Source organism: Balearica regulorum, chromosome 5 (assembly GCF_011004875.1).
Source record: "Balearica regulorum gibbericeps isolate bBalReg1 chromosome 5, bBalReg1.pri, whole genome shotgun sequence".
In the NCBI taxonomy this organism is placed as follows: Eukaryota; Metazoa; Chordata; class Aves; order Gruiformes; family Gruidae; genus Balearica; species Balearica regulorum.
Genome location: NC_046188.1, coordinates 69,760,719 through 69,781,556, shown reverse-complemented (window position 1 = coordinate 69,781,556; position 20,838 = coordinate 69,760,719). Strand labels below are relative to the sequence as shown.

Sequence of the window (20,838 nt, the reverse complement as noted above, 5' to 3'; positions counted from 1 at the left end):
GTTGGACTTCACATGAGCTTAGTGTCCACCCTTCATTGATCATGGGTAGAATAGGTGTTAAAAAGAAATGCATAAATAAAAGAGCATTTCCTTCGACAATTTATCTCACATCTCATGGCTTCCAGTTCCTCATGATTGAATAAATTAGGGAAATTTTATAGCAGCAGCAGTATGGAATGCTACGGGAGGAGCTCTGCGCAATGATCACCTTCAAAGAGCAATGCACTTCCTTGGATTTAAACCTCTGCATGGGGCAGGATAAAGTTGTCTCGGTGATGGAAAGCAGCAGTTCTTTGGTTTTATTCTGTATTTAGTACTTTCATTTCTGTTCCTCCAAAACTGCAAACATACCTCAGTGCAGGGTTCATCCACGTTTTGGTACCTTCCATTTCTTCCAGACTTGATAGCAACTTCTAGGTTGACAACGTACATCATGAGGAACACCACAAGGAGGAGGACCTGCAGTTCTGGGCAGTGGGTGAACCCCACAAGAGCGAACTCCATCACCATGGAGTGATGCCCCCGTATCATTGTCTGGGGAGGAAACAAAGATGGAAAATGGCTAAAACGGGTTTGGCTGTCCCACAGGTAACATCATCAGAAAGAAAGGGTGAAGCCTCACAAGTACAAGACTCTTTTTGCCTTCTCTTTGGGCACAAACCATTACAGATTTGGGAATTACACATCTGATGCAGCAGAAAACTGAGTTTCACCCCCAGCTGTTGTGGTTGTAAATGTTCTGCTTTCCAGTCTGCACCCATCTGTCCTGGGGGTATTTTAATTTTGAAGCACATGATGCAAAGTGGCTTTTCAAAGGGAGATGTGTTGGTTTTTTTTGTCCAAAACGGGCAGATGGGAATCACACAAACTTCAAAAAGGGAAAATGCTGAGTCCTGGCCATGGGGAAGAATTGCCCCAGGCACCAGGACAGGCTGGAGAGCAGCTCGGCAGAGAAGCCGTTGAAAGTTGCGGTGGCCACCAAGTTGAAGATGAACCACCAATGTGTCCTTGCAGCAAAGACGTCTGCCAGCAGCCCGGGAAGAGCGTTAGCAGCGTGTCAGGGGACTTTCTGCAATGAACCTCTGACCGGCAGCTGGAGGAATGGGGAAGTAAAAGCTACTTTGAGAAGGGCAACGGGAGAAGAGAAATTGTCCTGAAGAGACGGTCATCTTGCTTTGCTAGAAAACAGACAGCAAGGCTGATGCAAAGAGGGAAGTGGGAAGGGAATAAATAGTAATACTCATTTCTCAAACAGGCAATACACATATTTTAAGGTCATCTCTAGTGGATAACACGAGAAGCAGTCTTTTTTTTTTTTTTTTTTTTTAACCCATGAATAAGAACAGAGGAAGAAAAATATCCCAGGTAAAATCATAGTGATACTAAACACCAAAGTGTGTGACTAGCAGATGGGTAGCAGGGAAAAAAAAAAAAAAAAGGAGTGTTTGAAATTCATGCACCTAATTGCAAATGTCTAGAGGAGAGCCACCTAAGTCTGAGTTCCCTGTCCTGACACATGTATGGAAACAGGCTTTCAGAGAGCTACATCCATGGAAATGCTCCTCATGGGACTTCCTCTGAGGCTCTACCTCCTAGGCAGGAATGGTGTAAAAAACATATTGAAATGGAAAATGACAAGTTTATCTAGAAAAAAGAAAATGACAACTGAATGGCAAATTGATATCTGCATTTTGATCCATTTTTTCTTTAGTATTTCCTCATCTGCTGTATAGAAATATGTAGTACAAAAGAAAACTAATCTGACTGATCATTGCAAGTATATAGCAATAATTTCCTTAAATTAATGCTTTACTTAGAGTCAGCATTTTTTTTTTCCTCCCATGTTCCTGGAGAATAAAAACATTAAACCTTTCAAATTCAAATCTTCGGCAAAAAACGCATTACCTCGTGTTTCACTTCTCATTACAGTGTTGCATACACAAGTCAAAGTGTTCAAGTTCTGCAGGTATCATTTCTGATGTGCCTTGGGGATCCCACCCATAAAACCTCAGAGAGAAATCTCGGTGTTTACCCCAGGGTCTTCAGGGAAGGTTCTCTCTGTTTTCGGGTGCCCCAAGGCCCCTTCGGTAATTTCTCCTGGGGGACCGGGGTAAGAAATCTTCAAGCCACGTCGGAGGCTGCAGTAGGGAAACCTTCCTGGGTTTGGAAAGACCAACGGAGCTGGTGTTTTAACTTCAGCTCAAGTGAGTATCTGTCTGAGAATGACTCGAGATGCCATTGACCAGAGAGGGTGAAATTTTGAGAGGTTGACATAATTTTTTACCGGACGGGGAAGGGCTTGCTTAACTGCAGGAACCCTTCCATGAAGCAATACTGAAGATATTAAGGTCCCTCCTAAAGGAAAAATTGCATACGCCAGTATGTCTGAATCCTAATTCCTAACTGAAAGTCTGGATAAAAATTCCTGATTTTAGCAGACCCGAGAGGTGTAAGGAAGATGACGTGCAAGTATAATTCAGATTAGAAAGGGGTGGTTTTCCCTTGGATGAAATTGCAATCAGGTATGTTAATTGTATTAATCTTATTTTACTTGATCCAAACATACCACTACAGAGTCAGAAAATCACTCCAGCATAGTCTGTAATCTATTTAATGCAACACTAATTAATGTGGCAAATTAAGGCACAATATTATTGTATTTACTTGTCCCTAAAGAAGAACACCCCCACAACAAAGGGAAAGAAATCCTCCCAAACATGCCTACGTATTGTAAAGAATTTGATGTTCATGAGAAGACATCATTTGCAAGGTTTTTTGCAAGACCAATTATTTCTGCAATGTGCCAGCAATATCTAAGATTTATGCTTTAAGATTTTTTTTTCCATATTGTGTTCTATTGGCTATTATTTTGTTAATACATTATTTTTCAATATATTATTTTGGATCTTCAGCCTGCCCACTGGCTATCCTATTTTTTTCTCCCAATAAGTGGGTGTATTGATCCAGGAGACACCAAATCTTGCCTTACCCTCAGGCACTACATAATCCTGTGAGCTGGGAGAAATTATTTCACCTTTTCCCCGTGTTTCTTTGTCTTGCTGCCAGGAGAATGGCTGGGGGGAACCACTCAAGTGTGACTGAATTTGTCCTTCTGGGCTTCACCGACCTGCAGGAGCTGCTCTTTGTGATATTTTTGCTCATCTACATCACCACGCTGGTGGGGAACCTGGGGATGATCATCCTCATCAGGACCAACTCTCAGCTTCACATGCCCATGTACTTCTTCCTCAGCCACCTCTCTTTCCTGGACATCTGCTATTCTTCATCCATTGTGCCGAAGCTCCTGACAGGCCTCCTTGCTGAGAGAAATGTCATTTCTTTCAATGGTTGCATCACGCAGTTTTTCTTCTTTGCAGTATTCGGCACCACAGAAGCCATCCTTCTGGCCGTCATGGCGTACGATCGCTACGCAGCCATCCGTGAGCCTCTGCACTACTTGGCTGCCATGTCCCATGGGGTCCGTGTCCAGCTGGTGGTGGGCTCCTACACTGCCGGGAGCCTGAATGCCCTCGTGCACACCAGCGCTCTCCTCCGACTCTCTTTCTGTGGTCCAAATGTTGTCAATCATTTCTACTGTGAAATCCCACCGCTCCTGCTACTCTCGTGCTCCAGCACCTGGCTCAATGAGATGATGATGGCCACATGCATTGGCTTCATCATAACAACCTCAGTCTTGGCCATCATCGTCTCCTACACCTGCATCCTGCTCACCATCTGGAGCATCCGCTCTGTAGAGGGCAGGCACAAAGCCTTCTCCACCTGCACTTCCCACCTCATGGCTGTTGTCCTCTTCTACGGTTCTGCGGCTTTCTTGTACTTCCATCCCTTTTCCAAACACACAGATCAAGGGAAAACAGCCTCCATCTTCTACACCATGGTGACCCCCATGCTCAACCCTTTCATCTACAGCCTGAGGAACAAGGAGGTGAGGACCACCCTCAGAAAATCTACGAACAAGCTTCTCTTGCATGTATTTCCACAGGTCCCGCTCCAACCAAACCAAAGTAGGTATCACCACAGCAGAGTGAGCAGAAGAAATAAGGCTGACACCTGACAGAAGAAGGGCACTACATTTCTGTGCATCTGGTGAGATGTACATGCTCTACCTCATGCTGAATGATGCAGAGTTTGAATTATGAATTAATACCACCTTGGGGTCCCTTAAAAAATGTATTACCTGTAATTACAATGTCTGAAAGAAGGACAGAATGCAGGAAAGAGAGGCAATCCTAAACACACGTATATTGTCAGTGAAACTTTTGGAGTAAACGAACTTATAAGCAGCTCTAGAACATGCACAGTTGATAGTTTTTACCAAAGAGAATTTACTCAATGTTACAACAATATTAAATTCTGTGGCCTGAAAGAGGTGGCTCAGAGCAGAAGGGGACCAGCTAAATAAAGACTATATGTTGGAGGGGGACAGTCTCTTTCGTAACTTTGTTTTCACATTTTCTAAGTAGTTGCCTAAGGTTTTGCTTTAGCACAATAAACCTGATTTATTATTTTCTCTGGTTCATCCAAAGATAGTCTTTATGGGGAATAGCATGTCCCCATGCTTCATATATATATATATATATATATATATATATATATATATATATATTGCAGACCACTTGTGCTGGTCATCTTGCTTTCCTGGATGGGTCTCCCCTATGGACATCTACCAGTCTGGAGCCACCACAATCACATGCCCCTTTGCCTAAGAGCAGGGTGGTTTTATCCCCTGTGACAAGGAGTCACTCAGCTTGGCCAGAAACAGTCTTTCATGACATTGTCTGAGCAGTCCTGGCTTTTCCCAGCATGTCATCTGCCGTTGACAACACAGGAAGCCTCCATGCTTCTGGCCATATGTTGTATTCAGACATGCCCAACTCATTGGATGACTCCAAGACTCTCAACATTGGCCAAAACTCCCCCACCATCTCCGCTCCTACTTATGTGTCTCCATCCAGGCAAAGTTTATTTTCCATTCTGGGAAATATTAATTTCTTATTAATAATTTCTGCTTCCACATTTCAGGGGTTGAGTCATCTCGGTCCAGGAGTCATCCTATCTAATTGTAGGCTTCCACATCTGAATTAGTCACCATCGGTTCCCCTTATGGAGACAACTAGGCATTTGGGGACTTTGATTCATCTGGTCTGTTTTAAACACCCACATCAGGGCGAGATGAATTTTTCTGGAAAAAATGCATGGTTTTCTCCGCTTGCTGCTTGGCTGCAAAGGGCTGACACAGCTACACGGCAGATGTGCATTTTGCACAGAGCAGTCACACTCAGGGCATATTCTGAGGAGTTGATGTAAACATAAATTTACATAAATTAAGTGATTAATAGAGTAATTAAATTAAGCATATTCTAATCTATAGGGGGAAAGCTTCAGCTCACCAGGCTGATGTTTTGGAGTCCTTCAAAAACCACACTCAAGAGCGAGAAGCTGAAACCAGCTTTTAATCAATAATTTATAATTCAGCTGGGCACGGCTGCTCAGCATCCAGAAAATTATTTTGGGAAAGAACAGGAAAGCAAAATGGATGAAGACAGTGTCAGAGCCGTGCTTTTGCTTTGACATAAAGGTCACTAATATCAGACATTAACTTCCTGAAAAAAGGTTTATATTTTCCATGGATGGATAGGAAATAATTCCCTAGATCTGGTTACAGACACTAGTACCATTTTATTCTTTCAAGAGCAATAAAAAAAAAAATTTCTCCATAAACCCAGCTGTGACTCTCACAGATGTCTGGATTCAACTCTCTGGGTTTTTGGAACAACAGGATATCCCAGATAATGTTAAAACAAATTGCAGCAGAAAAGTTTCTGAATAGTTTTCCCTCCCTCCCCAATAGCATTGAAACACTTCTCCAAATCCTGAGCCATGTCCTAATCCTTGAATCTCTACTTCTTTTTAATTCTATGCTATTCCAAGAGATAAATTGTATATTCCAAGAGACATATTTACATATATAAAATTCTTTATATATTATGTTCTTTATATATATATAAAATTCTTTATTTATATATTCTTTATATAGAATTTTGTATAGATATATATATAAAAAGAAGTGGGAAAAGATACTCAAGCTTACATTTAACTTGCTGAAACTAATTGTGTTTATTTATCCGTGCACGTGTCCTCCTTACAGGGCTGTTTCCAAAGTCATCATCTCCCAAGAGAAGTTCCCTGCGTGACATACCCGGGAGGGCAGCAGCAAAACCCTCGGTCTTTTAACGAAAGAATCCTATAAACAGCGGCATTTCTTGGTCAGGTATCGACGCCCTTCACGACTGGCAGATCATTCTTGCTTTTCACACCAATCCTGGAAGAAATTGGGGCTTATTTCTCAGCTGAAATTTTGGTCTAGGAGATATTAATCTCTGATTATATCAACCAGAAAGGGCCCTGAGATGTGAGCAGACAGGTGAGTTTTAGACTAAATAATGCTACAAAGAGTTGATCCATTGCAAGGAGAGGACTTTAGGCAGGAGCCTGTTTTCACACAAAATAATCACCCAAGGTCAGGATTTCTCATGCAAACCCCAGGCATTTATAAGTTGCTCTTCCAAATTTAAGGCAGGCACTAGCTGCGGCTATGAGCAAAGCCGACCGAGATACATCAGCACTGCCAGAGGTCAGCAGCCCCTCAATCTCAGCTGGTTATTTTAATTAACATCACCGGGGTTCATAATTATTGCCCAGCAGCTGGAGAGGGCAGTAGCTTGGACAAGTGATGAAGTGGCTCTACAAAGCGTTGGTGGTCTGAGGCGTGTTATCAGGCTGGCAAAAAAACCCCCAACCTTGTTGTCCTTGGGTTCTGGTTTGTCTCAGACCTTCTACACGAAGAAGATAATAGACCACGCACCGACAGTCCTCCTGTTTGCTCTGCTGTGAAGATCACGGCATAGAAGCACTACCTGGTTTATTTGGCAAACTTCAAATCTTTTTAGAGGGGCGTGAAAGTTTCTGCAGCTGACTTAGTGCTGGAATGAAATATAAAAATTTGTTTGACTAAATCCAGATTTAAGGGAGCCTGACGTCTAAGTCAAGGTAGGACGCGTGTGTTGAACTTTCCTCGTGCGGAAGGGTCCTTTCCAATGGTATAATTTGGTATCTTGTTTAACAGTTCAAAAACCCTCAGGGACCAATTTCTGTGACTATTCCTAACTTCTGTTTTAAGAAGACATGAACTTAATTTTATCTCCTTTTTTTTTAAAAAAAAAAAACCAACAACACCAAACCACAAAACCCCACCCTGCGTTATCAGCATCTCACTCCCCCCAGTCATAACTGCACCGTAGCATTGCTGGGGTTTCCACCGGTACCGACCTTTATAAATTCTTTCTGCTGTCTTTCTCAGCTTAGTGGCATCACAGGAATGACACGAACATCACCATATTTGAAGGGGGGTTAATACTTGCACTGAATCTCCTGTTTCAAGCAATTTCAGAGTTTTGTAGGAAGGAAGGGAAGAAATTAGAGTTTTATTTTAATTTGTTCTGTAACTCCTAAAGGAAATTATCTTTAAAAATGTCTCTATCTCTCACCAGTGTTTTTTCTCCTTCTGTTTTCTGAGAAGTTGGGGTTTTTTTTAATCTTTTAAATGAAGACTTTGATTTCTAATGTTAGAATAAATTGCTGTGGTTATCTGTTGGGATCTGACAAGTAACAAGCTTCTTAACTTCTTCAGGAGGTAGAATAATGCTTCCTATTTACAAAGTGACTTTATCAAACCAATAAAACCATATAAATAAATTCCATCGTGCACTTCGCTTGCTTTAAAACGTGTTTTGAGACAAACATTGAATATGTTGTTCAATAGGTTTCTGCCTCTGAGGTTTGTATTTCCCGATAAGGATAAACACATCTTTAACATCTGTTTGTGGGGAAACGGGGAACGTGCTGACTCTGTGTTTCTCTGCATCTCTGCTTTCCTACAGCAACTGCGTTACGATGATGGCCAAAGGAAACCACACTCCCAGTGCTGAATTTGTCCTCTGGGGGTTCTCAGAGCAGGGGGATGTCCAGGCTGTCCTCTTCATGGTCTTCTTGGTGATCTACGTGATCACTCTGCTGGGAAACCTGGGGATGCTCACGTTAATCAGGCTGGATGCCCAGCTTCACACCCCCATGTACTTCTTCCTGAGCAGCCTGTCCTTCCTAGACATCTGCTATTCCTCCTCGATCACCCCCAGACTGCTCTCAGACCTCCTAGCAGAAAGGAAGGCCATTTCTTACTCTGCGTGCCTCTCACAGTTTTATTTCTACGCGGTCTTCGCCACCACCGAGTGCTACCTCTTGGCTGTGATGGCGTACGACCGCTACGTTGCCATCTGCAGCCCACTGCTCTATGCCATCTCCATGTCCAGCAGAGTTTGTGCGCTGCTGGTAGCTGGCTCGTACCTCGCTGGGATCATGAATGCCACCATCCACACAGGGTTTGCGCTTCGGCTGTCCTTCTGTGGTCCCAACATCATCAACCACTTTTACTGTGAGGGGCCCCCGCTTTACGCCGTCTCTTGCACGGATCCCACCATCAATGAGATTATGATGTTCATTGTAGTTGGCTTCAACCTGTTTGTCACCAACCTGACCATCCTCGTCTCCTACACCTACATCCTGGCCACCATCCTGAGGATGCGCTCGGCCGCGGGCAAACACAAAGCTTTCTCCACGTGCGCATCCCACCTGACTGCCGTGACCCTCTTCTATGGATCTGCAGCATCCATGTACTCACGGCCCAGCTCCAGGCACTCCCAGGACCTCGACAAAGTGGCCTCTGTGTTTTACACTGTGGTGACCCCCATGCTGAACCCCCTCATCTACAGCCTGAGGAACAGGGAGGTGAAGGATGCGCTAGGGAGAGTGACGGAGAGGAAATGTCGATCTGAAAAATAGTTTTCCCTAGAGCTTCAGAGGAATTAGGAGGTCTTCTCAGCAACCCTTTTACTTTCCATTTCTGTGCTACTATGGTATAAAAGAAGCAGTGCTCTCCTGCGAGCTACTGGGGACAAAAATATTGGGAAACCTCTGTCTTGCTCCTAAATACTGGGTCATTAACTCCTCTTGGATGAGGCCATACACTGACCTGTCTCAGGGATGCATTAGCTGCTTTTATTTGAGCTTACAGCCTGATATTATTTAAATTTCAGGAATTTAAGCCCATCTGACCCTTTGTCATTTAAGAATGCATGACCACTGTTGTCTTGAGCAACGACAACAAATAACACCTATTGTTTTCAGCTGATCACCAGAGCTCTCTTCGTATCAAATAATGGGCACGTTTCTGATGAACGCAAGATTCAGGCAATTTAGGGTTCCCAGTACTAGCAATAGACTCTGGGCTTCAAAACAACAATTCACTGCAACAAGGCTCATCAGGCCTTTTCTGCAACTTATTTTCGCTCAGCTGTATTTTCAAACTTATCTGAGAAACCTCTGCAGTGCCTGCAACTTGCTCAAGGACCAGAAAGCTATCATCTGGCAGCTTCTATGACTAATGGTAAAATTACCCACTAGTCAGGTCCCCGCTGCCTATCCTGGCATTTTCAGCTTATTTGGGTTACATTATTATTAACTGCTTTTGCTTAGATTTGAGTAATTGTGTGTTTTTTCCCTCTAAAATAAATGACAAGATACAGGGGAACAACTAACCACCTTCAGCAATTATAGCATAGCTAACCCCATAGGCCAATAGAAGACAAGAGAGTGCTGACAAGGACCAAATATGGGGTAAAAAAACACCCAGAAGTGATCCTGAGCAGACCCAAGACCAGGATGGAAGAAGATCCCACCACAACCAGTCGTCCCACCAAGCACAACACTATACCTCCTCAGGAAGGAGTTCAAGGTGGTGCTGGGCCACTGCATCATCCCACCAAGGAAGAAGGACCTTACTTTGCAGGTGGGAATTTAACCTCAGGGGTAAGGGGCAGGTACTTTAATCGCTCTCCATCCATCCAGGCACACACAACTGTCCTTAATACAGTCACATGCCAACACACTGACCCTCCAACTCATCGGCTTTGGGGCCTGGACTAGCTCTGACAAGCAAGGTAGCTGTAGAAGTGCACTTTGTCATTAACAAAGAAGAAAATTTCTTTCTTGTTAGCCCCTGCTAATTAGTCTCTCATGACTTGTTAAGAAGAATGAGGCAAGTTGACTACGAGCCCTCTGAGAAGCCTTCATAGCGATTAGGAAACTTTCTTGGTAAACCCCAGAAGGTCTTGTTAGGCTGATGACTCCTGGAAGAGCGGTTGATCCCCAAGGAGCACTTCTTGCTCTGGGAAGGGGAGCAGCATCACTTGTGATGGAAACAGCCGTAACCACCTGTATGGAGAGAGCCTGGAGCTCAGGCCTGCTGGAGGGCTCTCTGTGCCGGCACAAGCTTGGTCATACGTTCTCATTAAAGAAAGGGACATCCTTGTCTTCGTGACGTGTGCAGATAATGTAGTTCCCTTCGTTCTCACTAATGGGGTGATTTGTCCCTGCCAGCTTTTGACCTTCTAGCAGAGGGAGCCAGGGAAGCTCGTTGCATTTCTCCTCACCTTTGGACCTCCTCAAGGACACCTCACACCTTGAATTTCTTGTCATTAATTACCTTGGGATAGATTTGCTTGTGGTTTTGTTGTTTTTTTTTAAATTCTTAAACTGGTCTTCAAACTTAAACTTTTTAAACTGCACTCTTTGTCTGAACAAAAACTAGAAAAATTGAAACACTTTATAGATCACAAATGGAGACTTAATCATTCAACTTTTATTTATCTAAATTTGAAGGAGATTAGTCTACTTCGGTCCACCTAATCCCTCTTCACAATAGTCTTAATAATAATAATAATAATAATAATAATAATAATAATAGCTTTTTTTTTTCCCTTTCAGTTGGACTAAAACTTTATAAAGGAAAAAAAGATACTTTAATAACTAAGAAACCGCTTCACCCTTTTTGCATGTTTTCCTACAAGTGGTGCTAGAAACTTTTTGCTTAAGTTGCAGGAAAGGAGCAAGATGCAGTGAAATTCCCCAGGCCAGGTCTGGGATCTGTTGCCCTCTACGTAGAAATCTGGTGCCATTTGCTCCGCCCTGAGGTGCCAAGGATGTTGACATGCGCTTGGCATGTATGCCATGCAACCTTCAGAAGAGTTGGGCCGCTCTGGAGCAGCATCTGAAAGCTCAGAGGAAGACCTGTGGGGATCTCCATGGTGTTAGAGCCTACGTTCAGGCAACTGAATTCAATCCCAGATGCCTCTGTACTTCTTAACATTGTCTCTTCCAATGGGAAAATAATCTAGGACCATGGAAAGTATGTTTATGCGATGCAATACAGCATCGTGAGGAAATAATGGGACAGCTCGGGAGCAGAGGCACGTTACATTCATGACACATGGCGCTCCACCTGAGCTGCAGGTTTGGCATAAGTAAGGATTATTTAATCCAGATAAAGCACCAGGTGAAGAACATGATGTTGTAGTACCAGGCTACAGGCTAGCCACTGCTAAGATCCCATCTTATAGTACAGATCTAAATTATATATGGGGAGAGGTGGGAACTAGAGGAGATCTGTCTGCACAGTGACATCTCCTGTCCATCAGGAAGCACTTCAGGATCAGAAGAGCTTAGGCTCCTGTGTTGCTTCCTCCCGCACCTATTGTGAAAAGCAACAAATAAAAACACAAACAAGAAAAGACAGGTTCACTTCTTGCTATATGTATCTTTGGGGACGTAATCCCTGCTTTTCTTCTGCTAAGAAGCTGTCTGTCTCTTCAGCAGTCTCCTTCACCTCCTTGTTCCTTAGATTGTAGATGAAGGGGTTCAGCATGGGGATCATCACTGTGTAGAACACAGAGACCACCTTGTCCCTCCCCAGGACATATGTGGAGCTGTGCTGGGCATAAATGAAGAGGATGGAGCCGTAGAAGAGGATGATGGTGGTGAGGTGGGTGGCACGGATGGAGAAGGCTTTGTGCTGCCCCTTGGCCAAACACTTCTTCAGGATGGCAGCCAGGATGGAGGCATAGGATGTGAGGATGAGAATGGAGAGAAGGATGATGTTGGAGGTCAGGATGAAATACACGAGCACCTGGTAGCTGTCTGTCACATCACAGGAGAGCTTCACCAGCAGGGGCAGGTTGCAAAAGCAGTCATCGATGACATTGGCATCACAAAAGCTGAGGGTGAACGTGCGGCTGGTAATGAGAGTGGAGTTGGCAAAGCCACTGAGGTAGGAGGCAGCCACCAGCCCCATGCACAGCTTCTTGGACATGGCAGCAGTGTAGTAGTGGGTTGGAGATGGCTGCGTACCGGTTGTAGGTCATCGTCACCAGCAGGCAGCACTCAGTGTAGGACAAGCCACTGGACATGAAGAGCTGAGCAGCACACCCAGCGAAGGAGATGCTCTTGTCCTCGGAGACACAGTTCAGCAGGACCTTGTGGTTGTAGATGGAGGAATACCAGAGATCCAGGAAGGACAAGTACCCCATGAAGAAGTACATTGGGATATGAGCTGATGAGGGTGATGCTGCCCACGAGGATGGTGTCCTAGGCTAAGTTGAACACCATGGACAAGAGAAGCTGCAGCTTTGGGTCAGTGGTGAACCCCAGGAGGATGAAGCTGGTGGTTCCTCTCCTCCATGGACAGGGGAATGGGACTGAGTTGGAGACACAGATCATGGTGGCTCTTTGATATTTGCAGTGTGGGGTCTGGGGACACCGGCTAAGAGGAGGGCTTCCATGTTGCTGGCATTCCTCTGCACCAGAACACTGCATTTGCCATGGACATGCGTACATACACGCACTGTGCGTGGTGCTAGGCATGCGGGTATGAACACAGCAGTATATATGGCATATAATGGATTAAATTCTTAATAAAATATATACAGGAAACAGGATATGAAAATATGGCTGGGTATATACATGTACGTATGTATACATGTATCTCTGTAGGTATTTGCTGACTGTGCATTCTCTGACTGTTGTGAATGTGAAATCTCAATCTCAGCATTGCATTAAATTACTCGCACATGGACACTCCTTAATTTGAAGTACATGTGGAGGAACTGGAGACACACGTTGAAGACAAACACATGCAGATTTGCCATCTGGTACAAACCAAACCAGTTTCGTTAAATTCATTTTCATGAGCCATACCAGTAAAAGCACTGCCTCATTAAGTTTTCTGTTTTGTGTGAGCAAATATTGAATGGTTGGATGTACGCCCTAAAAGTTATAATTACAACTGTGCGTATCTGGAAAGATCTCTATTTTTTGGGACATTGTGAAAGCTGCAGTCATGCAGGGTGCGCATGTGTTTGCACACCTGAGTACAGGCACACTTGCACCTACAGAAGTTGGAATTCATCTCACCTGACATTGTCGGCCTAAAAACTAATTATTTAAGCTCTTTTATAGCTAATGAAAGTGATAGACTCTTCCATAGGGAGACCAGAACATGAGTTGTGTCCTGCTGCTTCCTTGCAACTTCCCCCGTGCTCCAGCCGGGTTTGTGAGGACCCTCTCCAGGTGTCCCCGGTGCTGGCTGCTTCTCAGAGGTCCTGCAGTCGGCTTGATGATTTTCTCATCTGGCCTCGTACGTTGATTCTAATGTTTCTCACCAGGTAACACAAGAGATGGGCAGAGATGAAGAGACAAAGAAAGGGGGAAAAAAAATCCCCTTGAAGATTTATCTTCTTAGCTACCCGTGACACCGTATCCCTTGTTGGCCCCTTTTGCCTAGAAATACTTACTCACGGTCTTTGTTCTGTGTTTCCTTAAGGACCTGGTCCCCAAAGTGTGTAGTTCAGCTATTCATCATGTCCTTTGCACCGAACAAAATGTTGCTACGCAGTGGTGCATCCCTCCAAAATCCCCCAAGTTACTCCCTGCACCCCAAAAAGAGATTTTTTCAGAGCTTTCCATGGTTTTCCATGTTACATGAACCTTTAAGTCCCTGTGCTCATTATTTTCATCACTACAGCTGCAGAACAAAGATGAAGTCTCAAGAACATCCAAGTTACTTGCATTTAGTTGATCGTATCTTTTCACCAGCCTGAATCCAGGAGGAAACAAGAACTCTTCCTAGGAGTCTCCCTAGAGCATCCTTCATCTCCGTGTTCCTCAGGCTGTGGATCAGGGGGCTCAGCATGGGGATCACCAGGGTGTGGACAATAGACACCACTTTTTCCTGGTCCAGGGAGTAACTTGAACTCTGCAGTCAATGAGGAGAAGTGGAAACTTTTAGGCAATATTCAGATAGCTATTTAGGGTGTTTATTTTGGAGCAAGGTTAATTGCTTCCTAGAGTGGTCAGATGAAGAAGTCTGCCCCTGTAGATGACAACATTCAGCTAAATCATGCTCAGATTCAAAAGCCGGCATGTAAAATAAAAGCACTGAGGTAGCTATAAATAATCTGGAAAAGAAAAAAAACCCCAACACTACAACTCCATAATTAACTTTTCATTTCTCAAAAAATGTTGTTTCCAATTTCATTTTGATATTTCCTTCTGGTGTCCTGCAGGCTGGGACGCACAATGAGAAATCCCACACCAATCCAGGAGACTGGCCATGATGACTAGCACCAGACCCTGCACCACGTGCCAATGAATGATTCATTTCACACCTTAGCATTTATTTTTTTTTTTCCTTTTGAGCAATTCAGTGCTTATCGAGTCAGTGTTGAAATTGTACAGATTTTGGTGGAATGAAATTAAACTTCAAGCACAGCTGATGAGCAAATTTGGAAGGAGCTGTGTACTGCGGTTAACCCATGCGGACCAGCTGGTTTCCAAACATGAAAGATCTGCCCCAGCCAAGCATAAAATCCGCTTATGAATTTGTCTGGGTATCTTCTCTCATTCCCAGGACAAATTTTTGGCAGCTGGAGTCCAAAACCTGCCAGGTATCTTAGGGAAAGAAGTCACACAACCCTCACTACCTTTTTTTGTTGTTGTTGTTGTTGTTGTTGTAGGTTTTGCTTTCTGCATTCTTTTAAATTAAAATTCATTAGAGGATTTTTGGCATTGTTGCACACTTGAGCACAGACTGCGTTTTTATCTATTTTCTGAGTCACTAAGATTTAATGGACAGAATAAGGATAGGGAGTAAAAACAACAATACAGACACAGTCTGGCAGACTTCTTGATATTTCAAGCTGATGATGCTTTTCCTACTGCCAGAAAATGCTGCTCTTGTCCACTTAGACTTAAATCCTGCTGAAAAGCTGGGCATGTGGTGGCATTTAGGTAAACTGTGAATATGAGATCAGGCAAGTCTTTGTTGGGTTTGCTGCCAGGTAAAGGCAGAGTGTCTTCAGAAGGGGAAATTACGAGCTGGCCATGTTCAACTGGTCCTAAGTGCTGCCTGTATCCCAGAGGGATGCAATGGCTGGAGTGGCTGTACCTAGCCTGCTAAGGGTTTTGGCCCCAAAAAATAATATTGAAGAAAAAAGTGCATCTTATAAGTTAATAGAGGACCTACTTGTGAGAAAAGTTATCATAACATTTTGAAAATAACTGGTGCCTTTCTTTATATGTTCATATATTTTACTAGATGAAGGCATGCCTCTTAGCCACGGAGCCATCGGCAGCGGTTGTGAAGTGATGGTGGTGGTGAAAGATTATCACCGGGCAGTCTGAGTACGTGCAGAGTTTGGCTGAGGGGGGTATAACACCTCTGAATTCTCACTGTCAAAACAAATACACATCTGGACAAACAACATAATCCCCCTCTAATAAAGGCAGGAATAAGTGGTCTCTGAAATGCAGCTGTTGGACGTTCTGAAAGTAGTAACCTACTCCAGCAACTATAGAGAGACCACCAGCTCTGTAAACTAAATCTCTTGGAGAAAGCAGATAGGAAAGTGTTTCATGAATCCATACATCAAGACCACAGTATTGTACATAATACTTGGACCCAGTGGACAGATCTCCACTCACTCTCCTCATCATGGGAGAAGGGGGAAGACATCTTCTTGAATGCAGATACTCACAGCTAATTGTTCCTGGGCTTCATTAGTGAGCCCGGAGATGAAGAAATTTATATTCCAGGTGGATTTTGCTTGTTGTCAAGCATCTATTCTCCATGGACTGGAATGCCTCCAAGGTCACAGAAATAAGTATAAATACCACTTGAATGCTAAAAACTACAGAGGGGGCTTGTCTGCCCTCTGGAAGGTGCAGCAACAAATCATCCTCAGTGCAGCTTTTAAGAAGAGAGTCCATAAAAAGCACTCTCAGCATTTGTTTGAAGATGAATTATGGCCTTGGTCATCATCTGGAGGAGCAGCCAAACTTATCCCAGTTGCTGAAGGAGCTTCATGGATCTACACTGAAGTTCTGAGTTTTGTTGGAAAAGTCATGTCCAAGGTGAGGGCATCTTCTCTTCTGGTGGTGGGACATCAGGGACATCATGGGGCTAAAGTAAGCACCCCTTCCTTTTTGTGTGATGGACTTGAAGGTGGTAAGATAGAGGAAAGAAAGGACCAGAGGTGTAAGATGTCTCATTTATAGCAACGAGACTGAGAACAAGAGAAGGAATCCTACATGGGAGGACGATTCTTCTGCTTTAAAGTTTAGATGACATAAAACAAGGAGACGTGGGTTTTGGATCTTTTCACAGGTGCCACTGTAATGGCAAGGGATGGCCCTGATGGCCAAGAGGGTGCTCGCTACCCACAGCACAGGCTGTATTATCTCCTCTCCCTGCCCTGCTCAGCTCCTCCCGTGTTTGCATGTATGGCCTCGGTTCTACATCCACGTTACTTTCCCTGTCGCCAGTGTGCTGCCATGAATTTCCTTGCCTATGGCGTTGTCAAGACTGTGTGTACTGAAAACCGTGTGCTTGCATCTCAGCTTTGAAAGAAAAAATGCCCACGCTTTCACTCTGCTTTGTTTTCCAAAGGGAAATTAAAGTCGACAGGAAAAGTATTTCTGAATAAAAAAGTTGAATTGCTCCATGTTGGTGTATTTTTAAAAAAACAATTATTTTCAAAATGTACCTGTCATTTACTAAGGAAAAAACAAAGTGCATTAAATATCTTAATTTAACAACAACAAAAAAGATTACTAAGAAATGCCCAGTGTATTGACCTTCCTCCTGTGTTAAATGCCCCCAGGAAGGCAGAAATAGGAACCTGCGTAGGAGATGCAATGCTGAGCTAAACCCAGGTGGGCTTTCTCACTCTTCAGCTTGTCAAGTAGGTTTTGGTTTTAGAATCCTTTTGAAGCCACTGGATGGAGGCTTGGCTCTTCCGAGAGCTATCCATAGTCCAGCTGACATTTTATGACTCTCCAGTAGGAAGGGCTCTGGCTCCCTTTGGTGACACTGAGGAAGCTGAGGGTCCTGCTGAGCTGCCCAAATCATTGTCTACCACTTTACCTATCTCCCACAGGTTGAATGCATTACAGAGAATGACACCTGTCAATCACACTGATGTGCATGAGTTCATTCTCTTGGGGCTGACCACCCGCCCGGATCTCCAGGTCCCTGTTTTCTTGGCTTTCCTGGCCATGTATATGGTGACCCTCTTGGGCAACTTTGGGATAATTGTATTAATCAGGACCGATTTTCACCTTCACACCCCGATGTACTATTTCCTTGGCCACTTGGCTTTTGTCGACATCTGCTATTCCTCCATCATCCTCCCCAAAATGCTGGTACAGATCTTGACGGAGGACAAAACCATCGGCTTCTCAGGGTGTGCAACCCAGCTCTGCTGCTTTGTTGTTTTTGGGGTCACCGAGTGCCTCTTGCTGGCCGTGATGGCCTATGACAGGTACATGGCCATCTGCAAGCCCCTCCTGTACCCCACCATCATGTGCGGATGGATGTGCTGGTGTCTCGTCGCTGGTTCCTACACCGTCGGTGTCTTGCATGCGGTGACACACACCACTTTCATCTTTACTTTCTCCTTCTGCCACTCCAATGTTATCAACCACTACTTCTGCGATATTGCCCCGCTCTTAGCTCTCTCCTGCTCTGACACCCACACCTATGAGGTGGTCGTCCTTGCTCTTGTCAGCATAAACTGTCTCAGCACCATGACCATCATCTTTGTCTCCTATACTTATATCCTCCCCACTGTCCTGAGGATCCGCTCTCCGGAGGGCAGGAGAAAAGCCTTCTCCACCTGTACCTCCCACCTGACAGTCGTCACCATGTTTTTTGGGGCAATCTTATTCATGTACCTGCGCCCCAGCTCCACCTTTGCGTTGGATGAGAACAAAACGGCCACGTTGTTTTACACCATCATGACCCCCACATTGAACCCCTTGGTCTACAGCCTGAGGAACAGGGAGGTGAAGGCTGCCCTCAGAAGAGCGGTTGGGAGAAGGCAGTGAGTGGAGGAAACTGGTGACCAGGAGAATATTTCCTTATTGCTGTTACTGAGTGCGACTCAGAATTGCATTGTAGTCTGTACGAAGGTGTATTTAGGTAATTTATTTATAATTTAGCTCTCTTAATTATAAGGAGAGCTCAGGTGACCAACACAGATTAGACATGTAACTCCTGCATAGTTGAAGGTGGATGAGATGAAGACCAACCTCATGCACCATCAACGGTCAATGAACAATGAGCAGCCCCTCCACACAGCTTGATTCATCCCATCCATCTCATTTCTCTGTTCAACAACTGCAAAGAAAGCCTGGATTACCCCGAGCACAGTTTTCCAGATTGCTAAACTTCAGAGGACAACCCAGAAGAGTCAGAAACCCCTTCTCCATGGAAACCTTTTGCCTACAGGGCTGGGTGAGAATGGGATAGACCTGAAGGACTACAGGACGTCATATAACCACTTAATAACCCAATCACACAACTCTTCGCTGTAGTTTCTCAGGCTGAGGCTTCTGGCTTGGCACTCTGAAAGGCTTTTTCACCAAAACCTCGGCTCCTGCAAGTGAATTTGCAGATTGAATTCAAGGCGTTTGGTCCTTCCCGATGTCACAGTGAGTGCTGGCGTTAATTTTCCTGAAACCCCCGGGCAATTTGAGCCTCGACTTTGCTGTTCCTAAAGCTGCTTCTCAGATGGTGTGCAAATGTAAATAACTTAATCACACGTTGGTGTCAATATCAACTCTTTCAACATTTATTGAACCATCGATGCTGTATTTCCCAGCCCTTTAAAGCTGATTAAGAAACAGACTTTTTGCTTAATTCACCAAGAAGTTACAGAAAGGAGATGGACATCGATATCCTGAAAGTCTCTCTGTCATACTATTAATAAACATATAACTTCAGGTAAAAAATACAAGTAAACAACTTTCAAGTTGGGATAAACAACGTTCTTGCTCAAGTCAATTTTCAGCCCAGTTGATATTTCCTCACACCCCCCCCCCCCAAGAAATTGGCACCCCTATATGTAATTCCCTTTGTCGCAAGGCCAGTGTCTAAAGCAAATCACATGGATCGCACCCCAGAAATGCCTCTCTGTCTCCTAGCGACTGAGATCTGTGTGCACGTATGCATTTTATGGATATCTGGGATTATGAGATGAATCCACGCAATCTGCCCAAGCCTTTGTGAGTCGCTCTGCTTGTAAGGTCTTTTTAAAATTAAATTGAATTTTATTTTATTTTATTTTATTTTATTTCATTTGATTTTGATTTATTTTATTTTATTTTTTTATTTTAATATTCCTTTGTCATACATACATATACATACATACATACATACATACATCTTTATGTATAACAAAGGAATATAAAAATAATTGCGTATCTCCCAAAGGAAGTTTGCAAAACACTTCTCAACAAAAGCACCTCAGAAGTCTCAGTGGATTAGAGACAAGAGTGTTCAAAAGCAATTAAACCAGACGAGCTGGACGGACCGAACATATAAGTGTCCTCGCAATCTGTCATGAATTAACGTGAAGTGAGAAAGAAGTAAGAAGCAAGACCTTGGCTGGTAAGGAAAAGAGGACATCCTGGGTTTTTTTATACTTGAAGCTTTAAGGGGATATATAATATCCTTGCAGAATATGCTATATAATCCCTTGCAGGAAGCAAGAGGGGAGGAGGACGTCTTCCTCCTTCAGAGATGAGGTCTGTGAAGATGAGTTCGATCGTTCTCGGTTGTATCTTTATTAAACAAACCCAGGGGAGCCGTTCTCGTCACGCAAGAGCAGCCGAACAAGAGAAGAAGGAAAATCACGCGGCACAGGAGCGTTTTGAAGGTTGTCATACCAGTTAGCAGATAAAATACCAGTTGCAACGTGTCTTTCTCCTTGCAATGCTGGGGAATTCCATCTTGAGTAATTTTGTGATTCTACGGGTTTTTCTGCTGTGGTTTTGACCCCTATAAGCTGTGTCAATAAACGGTTGAGTTTTCTGACATACAGCCAACCCCCACGCACTTCTATCACCTCGGTAGGTCGTTTATTTAATTTTTCCATTATGAATACAAGCCAGACTCATTAATGCCAGTTTTACACTGATTTACCTGCTGGTTTTCCTGCTGGGAAAGATGTTCTCATTCCACTAAAGAGATTTAGTCCCAGTGGCAGGAACCCGAGAGCAGCCCAGTATTTTCCACGACCCTAGACTAAAAGTGGGCCAGTTTACCCAACAATTTTCTTGGTTTGTTTTAAATATATATATATTTATGTTACAGTGGCTGCTTCTGGACCACTGCGGAGGGCTGGTCCACGTTTCTCACTGATTTCTGTGATAAAAGCCAGGCTGCACTGGTGTATTTCCATCTATTTAAAACTCCAAAGTATAACTTTTAGAATGAGAAGGTGTAAAGAAAGACGTTATAAAGGCAAAAGTTTATTGTGCTTTTTTTTTTTCTTTTTCTTTTTTTTAAAATGGTTTCTTTCCTCCCAA

The 20,838-nt window shown here is 43.8% G+C and overlaps 4 protein-coding genes across 4 annotated transcripts; 3 read left to right on the top strand and 1 right to left on the bottom strand.

Moving 5' to 3' along the window:
* Window positions 1-3,061: 3,061 nt before the first annotated feature.
* On the top strand, window positions 3,062-4,075 carry LOC104631529 (olfactory receptor 5AR1). The gene has a single exon (XM_010303900.2). The coding sequence runs from the start codon at window positions 3,071-3,073 to the stop codon at window positions 4,073-4,075; it is 1,005 nt and encodes a 334-aa protein (XP_010302202.2). The 5' UTR covers window positions 3,062-3,070.
* A 3,851-nt stretch (window positions 4,076-7,926) lies between these two features.
* On the top strand, window positions 7,927-8,919 carry LOC104642273 (olfactory receptor 5AP2). Its single transcript, XM_010311193.2, has one exon. It carries the CDS (start codon window positions 7,975-7,977, stop codon window positions 8,917-8,919), a length of 945 nt encoding a protein of 314 aa, XP_010309495.2. The 5' UTR covers window positions 7,927-7,974.
* Window positions 8,920-11,722: 2,803 nt separating this feature from the next.
* On the bottom strand, window positions 11,723-12,652 carry LOC104642812 (olfactory receptor 9G9-like). The gene is given in 4 exon segments (XM_010311918.2): window positions 11,723-12,296; window positions 12,298-12,525; window positions 12,527-12,634; window positions 12,636-12,652. Coding segments are annotated over 4 exon segments (927 nt in total).
* Window positions 12,653-17,424: 4,772 nt separating this feature from the next.
* Window positions 17,425-18,354, top strand: LOC104642811 (olfactory receptor 5AR1). Its single transcript, XM_010311916.2, has one exon. It carries the CDS (start codon window positions 17,425-17,427, stop codon window positions 18,352-18,354), a length of 930 nt encoding a protein of 309 aa, XP_010310218.2.
* The last annotated feature ends 2,484 nt before the right edge of the window (window positions 18,355-20,838 follow it).

What these genes read in the sequence shown, in the direction of transcription:
- LOC104631529 (XM_010303900.2), top strand. Translation starts at nt 3,071, where the DNA reads ATGGCTGGGGGGAACCACTCAAGTGTGACTGAATTTGTCCTTCTGGGC.
- LOC104642273 (XM_010311193.2), top strand. Translation starts at nt 7,975, where the DNA reads ATGATGGCCAAAGGAAACCACACTCCCAGTGCTGAATTTGTCCTCTGG.
- LOC104642811 (XM_010311916.2), top strand. Translation starts at nt 17,425, where the DNA reads ATGACACCTGTCAATCACACTGATGTGCATGAGTTCATTCTCTTGGGG.